Source organism: Achroia grisella, unplaced genomic scaffold (assembly GCF_030625045.1).
Source record: "Achroia grisella isolate CSIRO2021 unplaced genomic scaffold, CSIRO_AGI_Agris_v1 utg295, whole genome shotgun sequence".
Taxonomy (NCBI): domain Eukaryota; kingdom Metazoa; phylum Arthropoda; class Insecta; order Lepidoptera; family Pyralidae; genus Achroia; species Achroia grisella.
The window spans coordinates 1,292,876-1,309,880 of record NW_026712783.1 but is presented as its reverse complement, the minus strand read 5'-3'; the positions used below and the strand labels follow the sequence as shown (position 1 = coordinate 1,309,880).

General features: G+C 40.1%; 1 protein-coding gene across 1 annotated transcript; it reads right to left on the bottom strand.

Moving 5' to 3' along the window:
* Window positions 1–3,762: 3,762 nt before the first annotated feature.
* On the bottom strand, window positions 3,763–16,357 carry LOC131843313 (uncharacterized). Its single transcript, XM_059191937.1, has 3 exons — window positions 16,074–16,357; window positions 15,105–15,261; window positions 3,763–4,210 (listed from the first exon to the last, which is right to left on the bottom strand). Exons 1-3 carry the CDS (start codon window positions 16,275–16,277, stop codon window positions 3,969–3,971), a joined length of 603 nt encoding a protein of 200 aa, XP_059047920.1. The 5' UTR covers window positions 16,278–16,357; the 3' UTR covers window positions 3,763–3,968.
* Between the last annotated feature and the right edge of the window lie 648 nt (window positions 16,358–17,005).

Here is a 17,005-nt window from a genome sequence, read left to right as displayed (position 1 = left end):
TATTTGTATGTATAGTAGATGATAGTATGGTTTTATAAGTTTCATCAAGATCTGCTCAGTTGTCTCTTCAAAACTACTTTTTGATGTGACTGTAGATTTGACTTGTCATAATTCTTAAAATATCAATAAAGATACTTATTTTTAAACTTTCGCGTTTGGTACTCATTATTAATATAAATAAACAAGTTTTTAGGTAAATACATTTATTTACCGTAAAATTATTCGTGTTAAAACCCGTTTAATTATATTAATAATGAATAAAGATGTTTGTATCTAACTTTGTACAGTATAAACATCTAAAATACCAGTATACAACGAACGTGTGATTTAATTTGTACAATCGTTGACTTATCCCAAATGAGGAATTTCTTCCAGTCAACCTTTAAATGACTGACAGGAATTGTGGCGTGGTGGAAATAGAAGCTTATAAATGATAATAACAATGTGTTACATATGAATGTGGTTGGTTATAAGGGCGGAGGAAGGCCGAAAAAGAGATGGATGGACTGTGTGAAAGATATGGTAAGAAAGGGAGTAAATAACGAGATAACTGCGAAGAAAAAACATGTTACGTCAACCACATATGAATGGGATAAGGAAGAAGCAGATGATGATAACAGAAATTAATAACAAAGATATATATGTTTTGATATGTTTTGTAGTACCAGTCAAGTTTAACCCACGTTACGACTGAGTTTGCATTCTAAATTTAACGATAGAGTAATAAAAAGTGATTCTTATGTTTATATAATTAAAGGTTATTGTTAATAATATTTATAATTATTATTGAAATATGTGGCACTCATACTAATATTGTAAAGAAGTAAAGTTTGTGAGTTTGGATGTTTGAGGTACCCACAGGGTAGCCAGTTTATAGAGGAAGGCTATATATATTTTACATTACACTACAATTAATAGGAACTGAATTTTGTAAGCTTTATATGTAACTATATATGTATATATACACAGTTACTTGGCAAGGAAATATTTTTTTCCTTATGGATAATAATGGAATGTTGACCGCGCCTGCGCTAACGGCATACGCTGGCGGGGTAATTGATCAATCATAAAAACTATCAATGTTTTACATATGTTCCTGATAGAGCTGATGACAGCTGATGTTGATGCAGTATTTTGTTGTTATTGTATTTTTATGTAACAACATTCTCGTAAAATGTATGGTTTCAGCGAAAGTTGCAGATAGTATTTTTACGGCTCTGGATTATCACATTCTTAGGAATTAGTATACCCTTTCTGACGAACCATGTATATATAAATATATGTAAACGCATCATTCCATCTGATATAAGTATAATATTTATACAAGAATGATAAACAACTTGCAAACTTAATTGTAAAAATTAGCAATTTATATTACGCCTTACACATCCCATACGTATTGCTTGTTAAATGGTATTTTTTAATGAGGCAACCCTGTTTCGGTTTAGTAGATTTTGAAACTTATTGTTTAAATGTTACATTCCATGTTATATGTTAATTATTATAGTTAAGTCTATCATATGAATGTACCAAATAATAAAAATATTTCATATACAATTTTATTTATTTATTACAATTTATTGTACCTGGAAAATAATGAATAAAATTTATAGAGTAAGAAAGTACAAAAGTTCTTATTGCTTAAACAACGTAAACAAGCTAACGGGACATTTGATAGTAAATGGTAATGCTTATATACATGACATCTCGTAGTCATTGTATATGGTGGTGCAGTGGTGCAACTCACACTTTGCTATACCAACCTACATTTCTGTATAACTATAGTAATGTTATAAGTACAATAAAATATATATCAGAGTGCTAAGTTAGTAGGCCATATATGCCTGCGGAAAAATGGCGTTGGTAATACACGTTAGGGGAGGGTGGGTGCTGTGGATAAACAACATTGTACTAGAATTTCGAATCACAGAGTATCTGAAAAACTTTGAGGTACCTATACAAATAATTTATTTATTTATTTATTAGCATACAAAACAGATTACAATCAATATAATAATATAATTAGGAGCGTGTAGTTCGGTACAAAACTGGATTGTAATCCAACACTATTTATGCCTAAAATATAATTAATATAATTATATTTTAGGCATATATGCATTCAATATACGCTAGATAGCTAGATAAGGTTATATAATAAAAAGTAAACTAAATAGAAAATGATATATAACTACGTAATGCAATGAATTATCATGTTAACAGAATTTTATTTATATTAAAGAAAAGAAAATTGGTACAATGTTAAATATAATTTGTCTCTACGGTGGAAATTTAATTGTCTCCGGAACTGGACCAGCGTTGAATGGATAATATCTATATTTCTATTCGAGACAAGAATTTCATTGTATTGGCGACACATTCGAACTATTGGATTATAATAAGAAGTATTATTTGAGTAAACCTGAAGATAGAAGGTGTTATAATTACGGTTGCGTGATCTAAATCTAGTATTAAAGTGAGAAGAGTGGACGAGTCCAACATTCAGGTCATTATTTTGTCGTCTTATATATAAAGGGTCCAGTGGGCTAATTATGTAACACGATATGAAATTGTTTCTGTTGAAGTTGTGATGCAATATGAAATCATTTCAATTTAAAAAATGCGATCAAGTAAGGTCGAATGACCGCAACATAAATCATTTCTATCGATAAAACACTACTATGAAGTTGCAGCGGAATATTGTTAATCCGACCAATTTAAAAAGTCAGTACATTAGATAGCTTATACCTTTAGAGGGATACATTTTAATTTATTGGGTTGTTACACTAGTTGGTTGATTTGAAACAATTTTTATTGCGTTCAAAAATTACAAAATATACTGCAGCGTTCACTTGTTCTTTTATTTTAATTTTATTAATAGACATTTAATAAAATAAAATAAAGAAAGTCTATTCTATTCTAATGAAAAAATAAGGTTAATAATTTTGAATATAAAAGCATATTTTATACAAACTATTTATAATCATTAATAATATTAATCTAACCTACAAATTAAATTTTCTTTTCTGCTATAGATATCTAGGTAAGTACGTAGGTATCCATATAAATTTAAAATGATATGGGCACATCTTTTTAAATTTGTACATAATTGTAAAAACTTTAAACAAATAAATTTATTTACTTTAAACAAATCACAGAGCATCATAAACGTTGTATTCCACAGAGCACCGTATTCATTGAAATAGTTTTTTAATTATATTAATATCATAATCAACCCTAATTTTATATTAAACATTTACTCTAGTTAATACAACATTCTATGTGATTTGGGACGAAAATAAAATATCGAATTGGCAACACTGATGTCGTGTTGTGAGTCGTGACAATTTTCCCATTTTAATAAATTTAAAACCTTTTCACGACTTTCTACGTAATATTTAATATAATAAAAATATATGTAATACTGAAAATTACCAAAACAAGATAAATAATGCTGCTAATGCTGATATTTTAAAGATTGTAACCAAAAGAAACACCTTCTAAATTGTTTCTCATAATGTAAAAACCGTTTCAATTCCACGCTGTCATTTCGGCAAAATAGCGATTACGTGACGTTGCAACGAGGTTACTAAATCGACATTCGATAGAAATAATTTTTATCGATATGTAAATATATACGTTGCAATGCTAGTTGACAGCGTCAAATGGCGTCTATATGATCGCATTATTGACAGATGACCTCATTTTCACTACGTTACATACGAAAATCGTTGCGAACGAAGTTACATAATTAGCCCACAGATTAAAGTAATAATAGAATGAATGGGGTAACTTTAGTCGATTTTTTAATTAAATTGTTTAATCAATCGAATATTCGAGAAATACTAAACATCTTTTTACACAGAAGGTCTTGCTATTATTATATGGCAACGAGGATGAAATTTTGACCAGCTGTGACATGGGAGGGAGGAGTCAAAATGACTGAAATTGGTATGACGTGTAGATGGTACCTAATTTGAATGTAGTATATCCTTATTGGGCACAGAAACAGATACATCGCTGAACTTAACCTCTAAACCTTGCCGTTGAGGGGTACAGCACATCAAGCCAACGAAATATTTCTCAGATACGGGAAATTGGCACAGTCTAAGTAGAGTCCATTTTACTTTATCTGTGGAATATTTTACACAGACGACGTCGCGCACTTTAGTGAGACGCAGCCAGAATTTACGCGGGTCGCCATGGTATTCGCCTGAAAAAAAGCCATTTTTTATTTTACGTAACTGGAAACACAAGTAAAGTTATATCCAAAAAGCTTAACACACCACGGACATCTTTTTATATGTCATGCTTCTGATATGCGTTACAATTACGGAGGACTATTAGAATATATGGGCGCGAGGATTTCAGGGTTTGTATGGTGTGAGTTAAATGGAATTATTTTCTAAAAAACACAAAACCGAACAGTTATATTTATTTATTATTTAGTATTAGCATTTGGCAATACAACAGGAGTTTTATATTCAACAATTGCACAACTTTCACTGCCCTCACTCAATAATTTTATCCCCACCCTTCAAACGAAAGCCATCTCTGTATAGTTTATGAATACAGCTTACAACGCAAGCTGCATGGCGGCTGATATAGATGAGACCATAGACTTAGTTTTTAGTGTATGTAACTAATTCTATGGGTGAGTTTGCGTTACAGAAAACTTCTTAAAATTCATTCACTTCACATCATTCCCATCATTTACTTCATTCACTTCATTCACTTAATTCACTTCATTCACTTACTTCATTGACATTGACATTGTATTCATTTACTTCATTGACTTCATTCACTTCATTGTCTTCAATCACTTCATTGATTTCAATCACTTCAATAATTCAATCGTTTCATTCATTTCATTCATTTCAATTTTAGAATTTCATTCATTTCGTCATTTCATTCATTTCATTCACTACATTCACTTCATTCACTTCATTCACTTTATTCACATCATTCACTTCATTCCATGTGGGGTACACAATTAAAAGATCTTCGATTTTCAATATGTGTGGACTGTATTTCAATTTGTTTCTTATTCTATGGGTCGGCCGGCCGGAGTGGGGTTTTCTTGGTCGTTGCGCCGGCGGTGGTTCTTCGTCGGTGGCGTATGCGTAAGAGAGCGCGATCGAGAACCAACCCGCCTTTTACGGGCACCCGAGCGCGTCCTTCCCCACCCCCGCCGAGCCGTGCGCGTCGGCCGTCCCACCCTCCCGACAATTCCTGCACATGTCGGTGACCGACGGGCCGGAACAGCGAATACGCACACATTTAAAATTAAATACAATAGTAACAACACAAAAAACTACAAAAAACCACGTGCGACTAAATGCCACATGTTCAGGCTACACTAAAGCTGTGATCCCTAAGAATTTACACAATGGGCGGACATAGAATTCACAGTATCTATGCCGCTACAAAGGGTATATGGTACAAACAATAGTCTAACCTAAACAATAGTCAAAACACTGGAAAAATACAAATTTATACACAAATTTGTTTACATATTTTCGATGCCGACTCGTGGTCCGCAACAGCCTCCCCCGGCGCAGATCTTCGCAGCCCTTATCCCTAGGGAGGACCACCAGCCTTCGGGTCGGCCTTCGAAAAATTCCCTCGCGTCCGTCCGGCCGTCCGCGTTCACCGCAACCCCACATGACCCAATTACCCGCGTCGGCGGGGCGCTCCCGGCCCAGCTTCCATGCCCGTCGCCTGTATTCTTCTGCGACCAGCAGCACCTGTGCAGTCCTCCTCACTCGGTCATTGAAATTGATGAGGAGAACCGCATTCTGTCCATTACGGTGCTTTGCCTTCGCCCGGACACGGGCTACTGTCTCTGCAGGGACGGGCTTGCTTTCCTTGGGTCGTTCTTTCTCTGGAGCGTATAAAAGCGCCGGCCCGACGGATCTGTCGGCGGCGGTCCGTATTGTATATCTCGCGCGGGTCGCGTCGTTAGTTACGTCGTGGGCGGTCGGTACCCAGCGCCACTGTGTTGGTTCTGTATGTTCGGCGCTTTCTGCCATCCGGCGGGCCGCATGTGGATTGTATCGAGCGGTGTCGTTCCTAGTCCAATGTAGCGTCTTCTTCGGAGAGATGACGACGTCCTTTCAGTACGTCAGCGGCCAGTCGGGGTCCTACCAGGCTCGCCTGAAGCTCCATCCGGGGTATACTCTGCGCTTTCATGGGCGCTACCCTCGCTTTGGCTGCTACCAGGACGACGTTAACGCTACGATCCTCGCGTTCCGTCCTCCAATACGCGGCTGTGGCATATGCCTGTTCGCTTGCGTCCGTGAATACGTGCAGTTGCGACCGTTGGCTGTCGTTCGTGCCATACCATCGCGGCAATCTCAGTTCCTCTATATAGGCTAAGTCATCTCTCCATTCCTGGAACATCCGCGCTTCCTCGGCGGGCAGAGAGTCATCCCATTCGACCTTCTGCACCCCCAGCGCCTGCAAGATGATTTTTGCCGTGATGGTGTAAGAGCTCAGCAGCCCGAGCGGGTCGAACAATGACATCACCGCTCCTAAGGCTTCCCTTTTCGTCGGTATCCGCGTGCCCTGCTTCACTTCTCGTGGGACGCGTGGCATGCCGGTGTTGAACGCCAGCTGGTCTTCGGCTGACATCCACAATAACCCCAATGTCTTTCCGTATGGATGTGCGTTGGCTCCCAGTTCCTTCGGCGTCCTCGCTCGCTGGTCCTCACTCACATTCTCTAGCAGGCTCGGTCGGTTTGTATTCCAACCCGCCAGCGTGAATCCCATCCCGCCATGAACCTCTACTACCTCTCGTATGGCGCGGGCTGCTTCCTCTTCGGAGTCAAAGCTATCGACCCAGTCGTCCATGTAGTGGTTCCTTGTTATTACGCTGACGGGTGCGACTTCGGTGCTCTGCCGCGTTTCTGTCTCGAACGCTGTGTGCGATGAACGGTGAACTCCTCGCCCCGAAAATCATTGAGGTCATTACGTATTTCTGCGGCGGGTTAATCCTGTCATCTCCTCGCCACAGAAACTGTTGTGCTGCTCTATCTTCTTCCCGTATCTTAATCTGCAGGAACATCTCTCGTATGTCTGCCGTGATAGCTACGGGCTTCTCGCGGAAACGGTATAACACACCGTTAAGCGACCGTAGCATATCTGGCCCATCCAGCAGTACGTCGTTCAAGCACATTCCCTTCGAACGGGCCGCGGCGTCGAATACGAGTCGCAGTTTTCCGGGTTTATTCAATTCGTCACTCCGAAATGGGGAAGGTACCACGCGCGGTCGTTGTTGAACCGGTCGTCGGTTACTTTCTCGGCGTAACCCTTGTCCAACAACTTGTTTATCTCCGCGGTATACGCCAGCCGGAATTCCGTAGAGCGATCCATCCGCCGCTCTATTCCCCTCAGTCGGCTCGCTGCCATGTCGTAGCTGGGAGGTAGAACGACGTTATCTCTCTCCCACGGCAATCCTACGACGTATCGTCCATCCACTCTCGTCGCTGTGCGGTTGAATGTGGCGACGGCGCGCTCTCCTTAGCGATGGGTAATCTCTTCGACGATATACCCAACGCGTCGATGTCGTAATGCGCTTTTATTATGCCCTCTATATGCCGCATGTCTGGCTCGGCGTTGCGCTGTGTCAACCGCACGTGGAGGACATGTTCCTCGTCTTCCACGACACTTCTGGGTACCGTTCCGTGGATGACCCATCCCAGTCGTGTCAGCGACGCTGCGGGTTGATTGTGCCTTCCTATGAGCAGCTTCCGCGTAACAATCAGATGCCAGTTGTCTGACCCGATCAAGACCTTGGGTCTGGCATCTTCGTAGCACACTTGGTCGCAAGTGAGTTGTCGCAGGTGTCCGTACGCGAGTATTTCCGGGTTCACTCGCTGCGTTCCTAAGATCCCGGATCGTACGCGCCCTCACCGAGTGTTCTTCGTCCGTATGGTGTCGCCCTCTGATGATGACATCAGCCACTCGGCGAGGCTTCGTGCCAGCTCGAGGCCGCTCCCTGAATTCTCAGAGATCGCGTCGGACCTTCGGCTCCGATCTGTTCTGCGATCTCCGCATCGATGAGTGTAACCGTCGAGCCTTCATCTAGCATCGCGTACGTCTCTACTTCGCGTCCCGTCTTGCCTTTCACGATGATGGGACACACCTTTAACAACACTGGGCTGTTCTCTGGCAAGCGTGCTGCGGCTGTAATCGCGGTGTCCTCTTGCCGCTTCGGCGGTTCTTCTGGGGGTGCAGCAGGGCGTGGTGTGGCTTACGACACTCTCTCACACCACATTTGCGAGCCTTACACTTGAACCTTCTGTGCGTGCTGTTCATGCATTGGAAGCACATCTTATTTGTTTTCGCCCACTCCCATCTGTCCGATAACGACATGTCGTTCAGCTTCTTACACTTCGGCGTTACGTGTGCGGCGCCGCAACAGAGACATTCGGTACTCTGTTCGCTCTTTTCTACGGCGGCGTATACGGCCGCGCCAATCCGTCATCTGTCGCCGAGGTGCCGACATCGTTGCTTTCGGTATGGGTTGCCTAGTGGGTTGCTTCGGGGCTGCTTCGTGGGTAGCGCGCTCGTTCGTCTCGTTGGTGATGCTATTCGTAGATGTCGGGTCATGAGATCGGCTTCGCTCATTAAAAACTCTGCCATCTTGATGATCGTAGGTCTAGTGTCCTCCTTGTTTTTTTCAGCGTAGTGACACCAGTGGACCTGTAAGTGAGGGGTCACTTCTCTGACACTTCACTCTCAAGCGCGGGATTATGTAGGAATCTCGCCCCCCTGTCGATATCCGCGACGATGGTGGTGATGTTCTGTAGTTTAATGGCGAAGTCAATCACCTCTGTTGTCGATGTTCCTATTACCGGCATCCTTCTCAGATCTTTGAGGGCGCGGTCGATGATGGCCTCTGTCCGGCCGTACCGCTGCTCCAACGTCCTCATGATCTGCGACGGTTCTGTAGCGGATACGAGTAACGCTGCGACTGTCTCTCTCGCTTTTCCACGTAAGCAGGCCCTCAGCCTGGCCAGGTTCTCCGCTGGTGTGATCCTGTACGTCTTTGTAGACTGGTCTACGGCCGCCTTAAACGCTAGCCATTCACTTGCTTCGCCGCTGAAGATCGGGAGATTTGGGCTTGCCTCGGCGCTATATCCGCTCGTTCGTCCACAGCTCGTTCAATAGCTTTGGCCAACCGGGTGAATCCTTCTTGCATCCCGGCTTCAGGAGCGGGGGACCTCCGTCTTTGCTTCGGCGTCCTCGGCGGTGAAGCTTGCCTTTCTGTTGGCTCTTTCTGCGTAGGCGGTGGGGAATTAATTCTCTGCTCCCCCCGTACTTCGGTACGTTGAAACCAATCCGTTATACGTTGCAGGCCGGCACCTTCCTCGGAGCACACGCTATCTCTATCGGTCTCTTCATGTACCGCGGCGACATCGGCTGCCAACTTCTTTCTAATTAAATCAGCCTGTAATTTCGCCATCTGTAGCGCTGCCTCGTACTCCAGCCTCTTTAATTTAGCTATACCGCTAGCGGTAGAGCGGCGCGATCGCACCGACGCGGCCCGGGCCGGACGTACATCTGTCGTCGGCGGCTGCGACGGTGGCGCCGGTGCGGAGTCAATAAACGCGGCGCGGGCGGCTTGTGCCTGTGGCGCGCTCGACGGCGCGGCGGACGCGGACATCTGCGTGGTTTCTGAAGGGGACGCTTCTGTCTGTTCATTTTCCCGCGTGGTCTTTTTCTCTGCTCCCGGGGGTTTGGCTTCTCGTAGTCGGCATCGTGTTCTGGCACTTAAAAACCTACCGGTCCCTACCTACCTAACCGTCCCTAACAATCCCTCAGGATAACACCCGAGGGGATGGACTATGGGGATAGGAGGGTAGGAATTACCCCGCAGTGGTGCGTATGTACAGACGGGGCGCTCAGGGCCGGTTCGGACTTTCCGACCCCTTTGGCAGTGCCTACAGTCCGGCCCCCGCTATACGATACACACGTACAGGCGTAATAGTGCTATTCGGTTGCGCCACGGTAACAAGCAACAACCGGCAACACACCACCCACTGCACCGCTCAATGGCGTTAACCCACACTCCGACCGTTTGACACCGTTAGGTGGTAAGAACAGCCGCGGACACACCGCTTAGACGTTATCTATCCTATATGGCGTAGACGTTATTTATCCTATCCTCGCTGCACCCTCAAGTTATCACCTTACGACGGCAGCGAAATACGGTAAGCTGCTAGCGTCGCACCGTTGGGTGATCTTCCTCGGCGAGGTACGTCGCACCGTTGGGTGATCTTCCTCGGCGAATATCGCATTGGGTGATCTTCCGCGGCGATTCGTCGCACCGTTGGGTGATCTTCCACGGCGATTCGTCGCACCGTTGGGTGATCTTCGGTCTTGATATGCGGCTGCGATGGACCACAAAATTGTGGGGTACACAATTAAAAGGTCTTCAATTTTCTAAATGTGTGGACTGTATTTCAATTTGTTTCTTATTCTAGGGTCGGCCGGCCGGATGGGGTTTTCTTGGTCGTTGCGCCGGCGGTGTTCTTCGTCGGTGGCGTATGCGTAAGAGAGCGCGATCGAGAACCAATTTTACGGGCGCCCGAGCGCGTCCTTCCCCACCCCCGCCGAGCCGTGCGCGTCGGCCGTCCCACCCTCCCGACAATTCCTGCACATGTCGGTGACCGACGGGCCGGAACAGCGAATACGCACACATTTAAAATTAAATACAATAGTAACAACACAAAAAACTACAAAAAACCACGTGCGACTAAATGCCACATGTTCAGGCTACACTAAAGCTGTGATCCCTAAGAATTTACACAATGGGCGGACATAGAATTCACAGTTTATGCCGCTACAAAGGGTAATTACAAACAATAGTCTAACCTAAACAATAGTCAAAACACTGGAAAAATACAAATTTATACACAAATTTGTTTACATTTTTCATGCCGACTCGCGGTCACATCACATTCACTTCATTGACTACATTCATTTCGTTCATATATTGACTTCAATCACTCGTTGACTTCATTCACATCATTCATTTATTGACTTCAACCACTTCATTGACTTCAATCACTTCAATGACTTCAATCACTTTATTGGCTTCGATCGAATCATTGACTTCATCCACTTTATTGATTTCATTGAAATCATTCGTTTCATTGACTTCATTCACGCCATTGACTTCAATCACTTCTTTGACTTCAATCACTTCATTGACTTCAATCACTTCCTTGACTTCAATCACTTCTTTGACTTCAATCACTTCATTGACTTCAATCACTTCATTGACTTCATTGACTTCATTGACTTCAATCACTTCTTTGACTTCAATCACTTCATTGACTTCTTTCACTTCAATCACTTCCTTTACTTTAACCACTTCATTGACTTCATCACTTCATTGACTTCAATCACTTCATTAACATCAATCACTTCATTGACTTCAATCACTTCGTTATCTTCAATCACATCGTTGACTTCAATCACTTTACCATTTCATTCACTTAATTGATTTCATTGAAATCATACGTTTCATTGACTCCATTCACGTCATTGACTTCCATCACTACGTTGACTTCAATCACTTTATCGACTTCGATCACTTCATTGACTTCAATCATTCATTCCATTCAATCGATTCATTGACTTCATTCACTTCATTCATTTCATTCACTTCATTGGCTTCATTCACTCCATTAACTTCATTCACTTCATTCGCTTTATTCACTTCATTGACTTCATTCATTGAAATCAATAAACTGATTCAATGACGTGAATTCAACGAAGAGATCCATTCAATGAAGTGAAAGAAGTTAATGAAGTTAATGAAGCCATGAAGTCAATGAAACCAATGAAGTGAATGAAGTCAATGAATCGATTCCATGAAGTCCATTGAAGTCAATGAAACCGAATAAATTTCATTAATTTCATTAATTTCATTAATTTCATTAATTTCATTCATTCATTCATTTCATTCACATCATTCATTTCGTTCATTTCATTCATTTCATCATTTCATCATTTCATCTTTTCTTCATTTCATCATTTCATCATTTCATTCATTTCATTCATTTCAATCATTTCATTCGTTTCATTCATTTCATTCAATTCAATCGTTTCATTCATTTCATTCATTTCACTCATTTTACGTTTCGGTCGTTTCGGTCGTTTCATTCGTTTCAATCGTTTCATTCTTTTCATTAATTTCATTCATTTCATTCATTTCTCACTTCAAATCATTCACATCATTGACTTCAATCACTTTATTGACTTCAATCACTTTATTGACTTCAATCACTTTGTTGACTTCAATCACTTATTGACTTCAATCACTTCGTTGACTTCATTCACATCATCATTTATTGACTTCAATCACTTCGTTGACTTCAATCACGTCATAGACTTCAATCACTTTATTGACTTCAATCACTTCGTTGACTTCAATCACTTCGTTAACTTCAATCACTTTATTGGCTTCAATCGATTCATTGACTTCATTTACTTCATTAACTTCATTAACTCATTTCAGTCATTTCAGTTATTTCAGTCATTTCATTCGTTTCAGTCATTTCATTCGTTTCATACGTTTCAGTCGTTTCAGTCGTTTAAGTCGTTTCGGTCGTTTCAGTCGGTTTAGTCGTTTCAGTCGTTTCAGTCGTTTCATTCGTTTCATTCGTTTCATTCTTTTCATTCATTTCATTCGTTTCAGTCGCTTCAGGCGCTTCAGTCGGTTTAGTCGTTTCAGTCGTTTCAGTCGTTTCAGTCGTTTCATTCTTTTCATTCATTTCATTCATTTCATTCATTTCATTCATTTCATTCATTTCATTCATTCATTACATTCATTTCATTCATTACATTCATTTCATTCATTTCATTCATTTCATTCATTTCATTCATTTCATTCATTTCATTCATTTCATTCATTTCATTCATTTCATTCATTTCATTCATTTCATTCATTTCATTCATTTCATTCATTTCATTCATTTCATTCATTTCATTCATTTCATTCATTTCATTCATTTCATTCATTTCATTCATTTCATTCATTTCATTCATTTCATTCATTTCATTCATTTCATTCATTTCATTCATTTCATTCATTTCATTCATTTCATTCATTTCATTCATTTCATTCATTTCTCACTTCAAATCATTCACATCATTGACTTTAATCACGTCATTGACTTCAATCACTTCGTTGACTTCAATCACTTCGTTGACTTCATTCACATCATCATTTATTGACTTCAATCACTTCGTTGACTTCAATCACGTCATAGACTTCAATCACTTTATTGACTTCAATCACTTCGTTGATTTCAATCACTTCGTTGATTTCAATCACTTCGTTGACTTCAATCACTTCGTTGACTTCAATCACTTCGTTGACTTCAATCACTTTATTGGCTTCAATCGATTCATTGACTTCATTCACTTCATTAACTTCATTAACTCATTTCAGTCGTTTCAGTCATTTCAGTCATTTCATTCGTTTCATTCGTTTCATTCGTTTCATACGTTTCAGTCATTTCAGTCATGTCAGTCATTTCAGTCATTTCAGTCATTTCAGTCATTTCAGTCATTTCATTCGTTTCAGTCATTTCATTCGTTTCATTCGTTTCATTCGTTTCATTCGTTTCATTCGTTTCATTCGTTTCATTCGTTTCATTCGTTTCAGTCGTTTCAGTCGTTTCAGTCGTTTAAGTCGTTCGGTCGTTTCAGTCGTTTCAGTCGTTTCAGTCGTTACAGTCGTTTCAGTCGTTTCAGTCGTTTAAGTCGTTTTGGTCGTTTCAGTCGGTTTAGTCGTTTCAGTCGTTTCAGTCGTTTCAGTCGTTTCATTCGTTTCATTCGTTTCATTCGTTTCATTCGTTTCATTCGTTTCAGTCGCTTCAGGCGCTACAGTCGTTTCAGTCGTTTCAGTCGTTTCAGTCATTTCATTCGTTTCATTCGTTTCATACGTTTCAGTCGTTTCAGTCGTTTCAGTCGTTTCAGTCGTTTAAGTCGTTTCGGTCGTTTCAGTCTTTTCAGTCGTTTCTGTCGTTTAAGTCGTTTCGGTCGTTTCAGTCGTTTCAGTTGTTTCAGTCGTTTAAGTCGTTTCGGTCGTTTCAGTCGGTTTAGTCGTTTCATTCGTTTCATTCGTTTCATTCTTTTCATTTGTTTCATTCGTTTCAGTCGCTTCAGGCGCTTCAGTCGTTTCAGTCGTTTCAGTCGTTTCAGTCGTTTCAGTCGTTTCAGTCGTTTCAGTCGTTTCAGTCGTTTCATTCGTTTCATTCGTTTCAGTCGTTTCATTCATTGCAGTCATTTCATTCATTTCATTCATTTCCTTCATTACCTTCAATTCATTCATTTCATTCATTTCATTCATTTCATTCATTTCATTCATTTCGTTCATTTCGTTCATTTCGTTCATTTCGTTCATTTCATTCATTTCATTCATTTCATTCATTTCATTCATTTCATTCATTTCATTCATTTCATTCATTTCATTCATTTCATTCATTTCATTCATTTCGTTCATTTCATTCATTTAATTCATTTCCTTCATTTCATTCGTTTCATTCGTTTCATTCGTTTCATTCGTTTCATTCATTTCATTCGGTTCATTCATTTCATTAATTTCATTCATTTCATTCTTTATTGACTTTATTGACTTCAATCACTTCTTTGATTTCAATCACTTCATTGACTTCAATCACTACATTGACTTCAATCAGTTCATTGACTTCATTGACATCATTCACTTCATTGCAAATTACTGATCTAAATAAGTTGTTAAATTAATTATTATTTGTTATTTTTAATTCCGATATTATATACACCGTCATATATTCAATCTTTTATTAATATCACTCCTACTCTATATCAACACGCCAACCTAACCACACTGGTGACCCCGACGTGATAAAAATATGTACGTCAAAGTCGTAGTAGGAGCCCTCAACCTAGGACATGTTGGTACTACCGTATATATAAGGAAAAGGCGTTACACTGTACTACTCCTTGTAACTGGCAGCACGATTTATTTTTAAACATGAACAGGAGTCAGTAAAGTCGACTATCGACATACATATTCACTTACAAAATAGGACAAAAATAATTACCAGTTGCCCAATCCGAAGTTCCATTAGTGTGCACACTGCCTATCATAGGCTGTCCATCGTTGTACTCTATGCCTGCTTTTAACCAGCGTTTTTCATCCAAATAAATCGTAAGGCCTGCTTGGTCGTACAATGTAGTGAAATCTGCTTCAATACAGGCCTATAAATAACACATACAAATATTAGGTACATTTGTATCCTACACATAAAGTCGCTGTCGCTGTCTGTCCGTCTTTATGTATGCTTAAATCTTTAAAACTACGCAACGGATTTTGGAGCGGGTTTTTTTTAATAGAGTGATTCTAGAGGAAAGTTTATGTACCTATGTAATGCATGTACACCCTTGCGAAGCCGGGGCGAGTAACTAGTATTATATATATATATATGTAGCGATTCCACGTTTCCGTGCTATATACTTGTGGTTTCACACATGTTAATAATATCGGTATTAAATAAAATAATATAATTCCATTTAGTAAAGTAAAGAGACTTAGTTCCATAAAGTATAGACAGAGTTGTTCTCGGTTTCATAGTATTAATATGGCTGGATTCTTAAATTACTAGGAATAATATATTAAAACGATAATTATTTAGTAAAGACGGGGTCGCTAACTATGGGCCTCATGAACAAGAGTCAGTCAGAGTCACTCAGAGGGCAATGGAGAGTGACCGACATAGCCTGAAGAATTCCGACACTGAAGTGCCAATGGGCAGGGCGCTCATAAGACAGATGGCCGTTGGAGCAATAAAGTCCTCGAATGGCGACCACGGACCGGAAGACGCAGCGTGGGAAGGCCTCCAGCAAGGTGGTCCGACGATCTGGTCAAGATCGCTGGAAGGCATTGGATGCGAGCAGCGCAGGACCGATCGCCGTGGAGATCTTTGGGGGAGGCCTATGTCCAGCAGTGAACATCTTCCGGGCTGCGATGACGATGATATATTAAAATAATTACTCACATAATTAGTACTTACCGTAAAATTGAAGTCATCACTTATATCAACACCATATACATGCGCAGTGTTGAAATAAAAATTGTACCAGGTCCCTTGCCAAAAATCTGTCTTATTATCAGTGATTACTCTTAAACTGTGAGATTCTATTTGCCAGGTTGCCGGCTCGTTTAACCATTTAAATTCTTTATGCAAAGTTACATCATTAAACTGAGATGACTGCATTATATGAGTATATTATAAAGTAAAATGTAATAACTCTCTAATGTTAAAAATTGTATGCTGTTAACACAATACTTAGTTGGATGACGCTTATCTATAATATGTATTTATTTCCTTATGAATCATGCTATAGATATGTCTATTCGATTAAATAACTCGAGTTGTGCTAAATTCATGTTAACTCAAGTTGAATTCAACGCCAATTGATCGATTTAAACAAAAGCGTGATTAGTTCGTTATATAGAATAATTGTAATCGAAAATACATAATACAAATATAACATAAACAATAAGAAAATACTTTTAAGAATATTATATTACAAAACAATATTTTTTGTTTCTTTTACATTATAAAAAAAAACTTTTTACAATATGTTTCACTTTTTATATAATAGGTATATCTTGGTAATGAAATAAATAGAATTCTAATTCAGGTGTAGTACATATTATAATAAAAGTTGATTGAGACTTATGAGAACAATTTTTTGAGGCAACAAAAAAACAGAATATTATTATTATAAATAATTTATATAACTATAAATTATTTATAATAATAATAGGGTAAGGGGATTGTTAGTAATGTGGACTAATGATCTCGTTGCTAGCAATGTACCATGTCAGATTGACCTCCACGCGGCTCCCCCTGGAACCCATCGTCATAAATACCAGGTGAATTTGTCCCGTTGGACTAACTAATCTGACTTCATGTTCATCTTATCATCCTCCATCAGA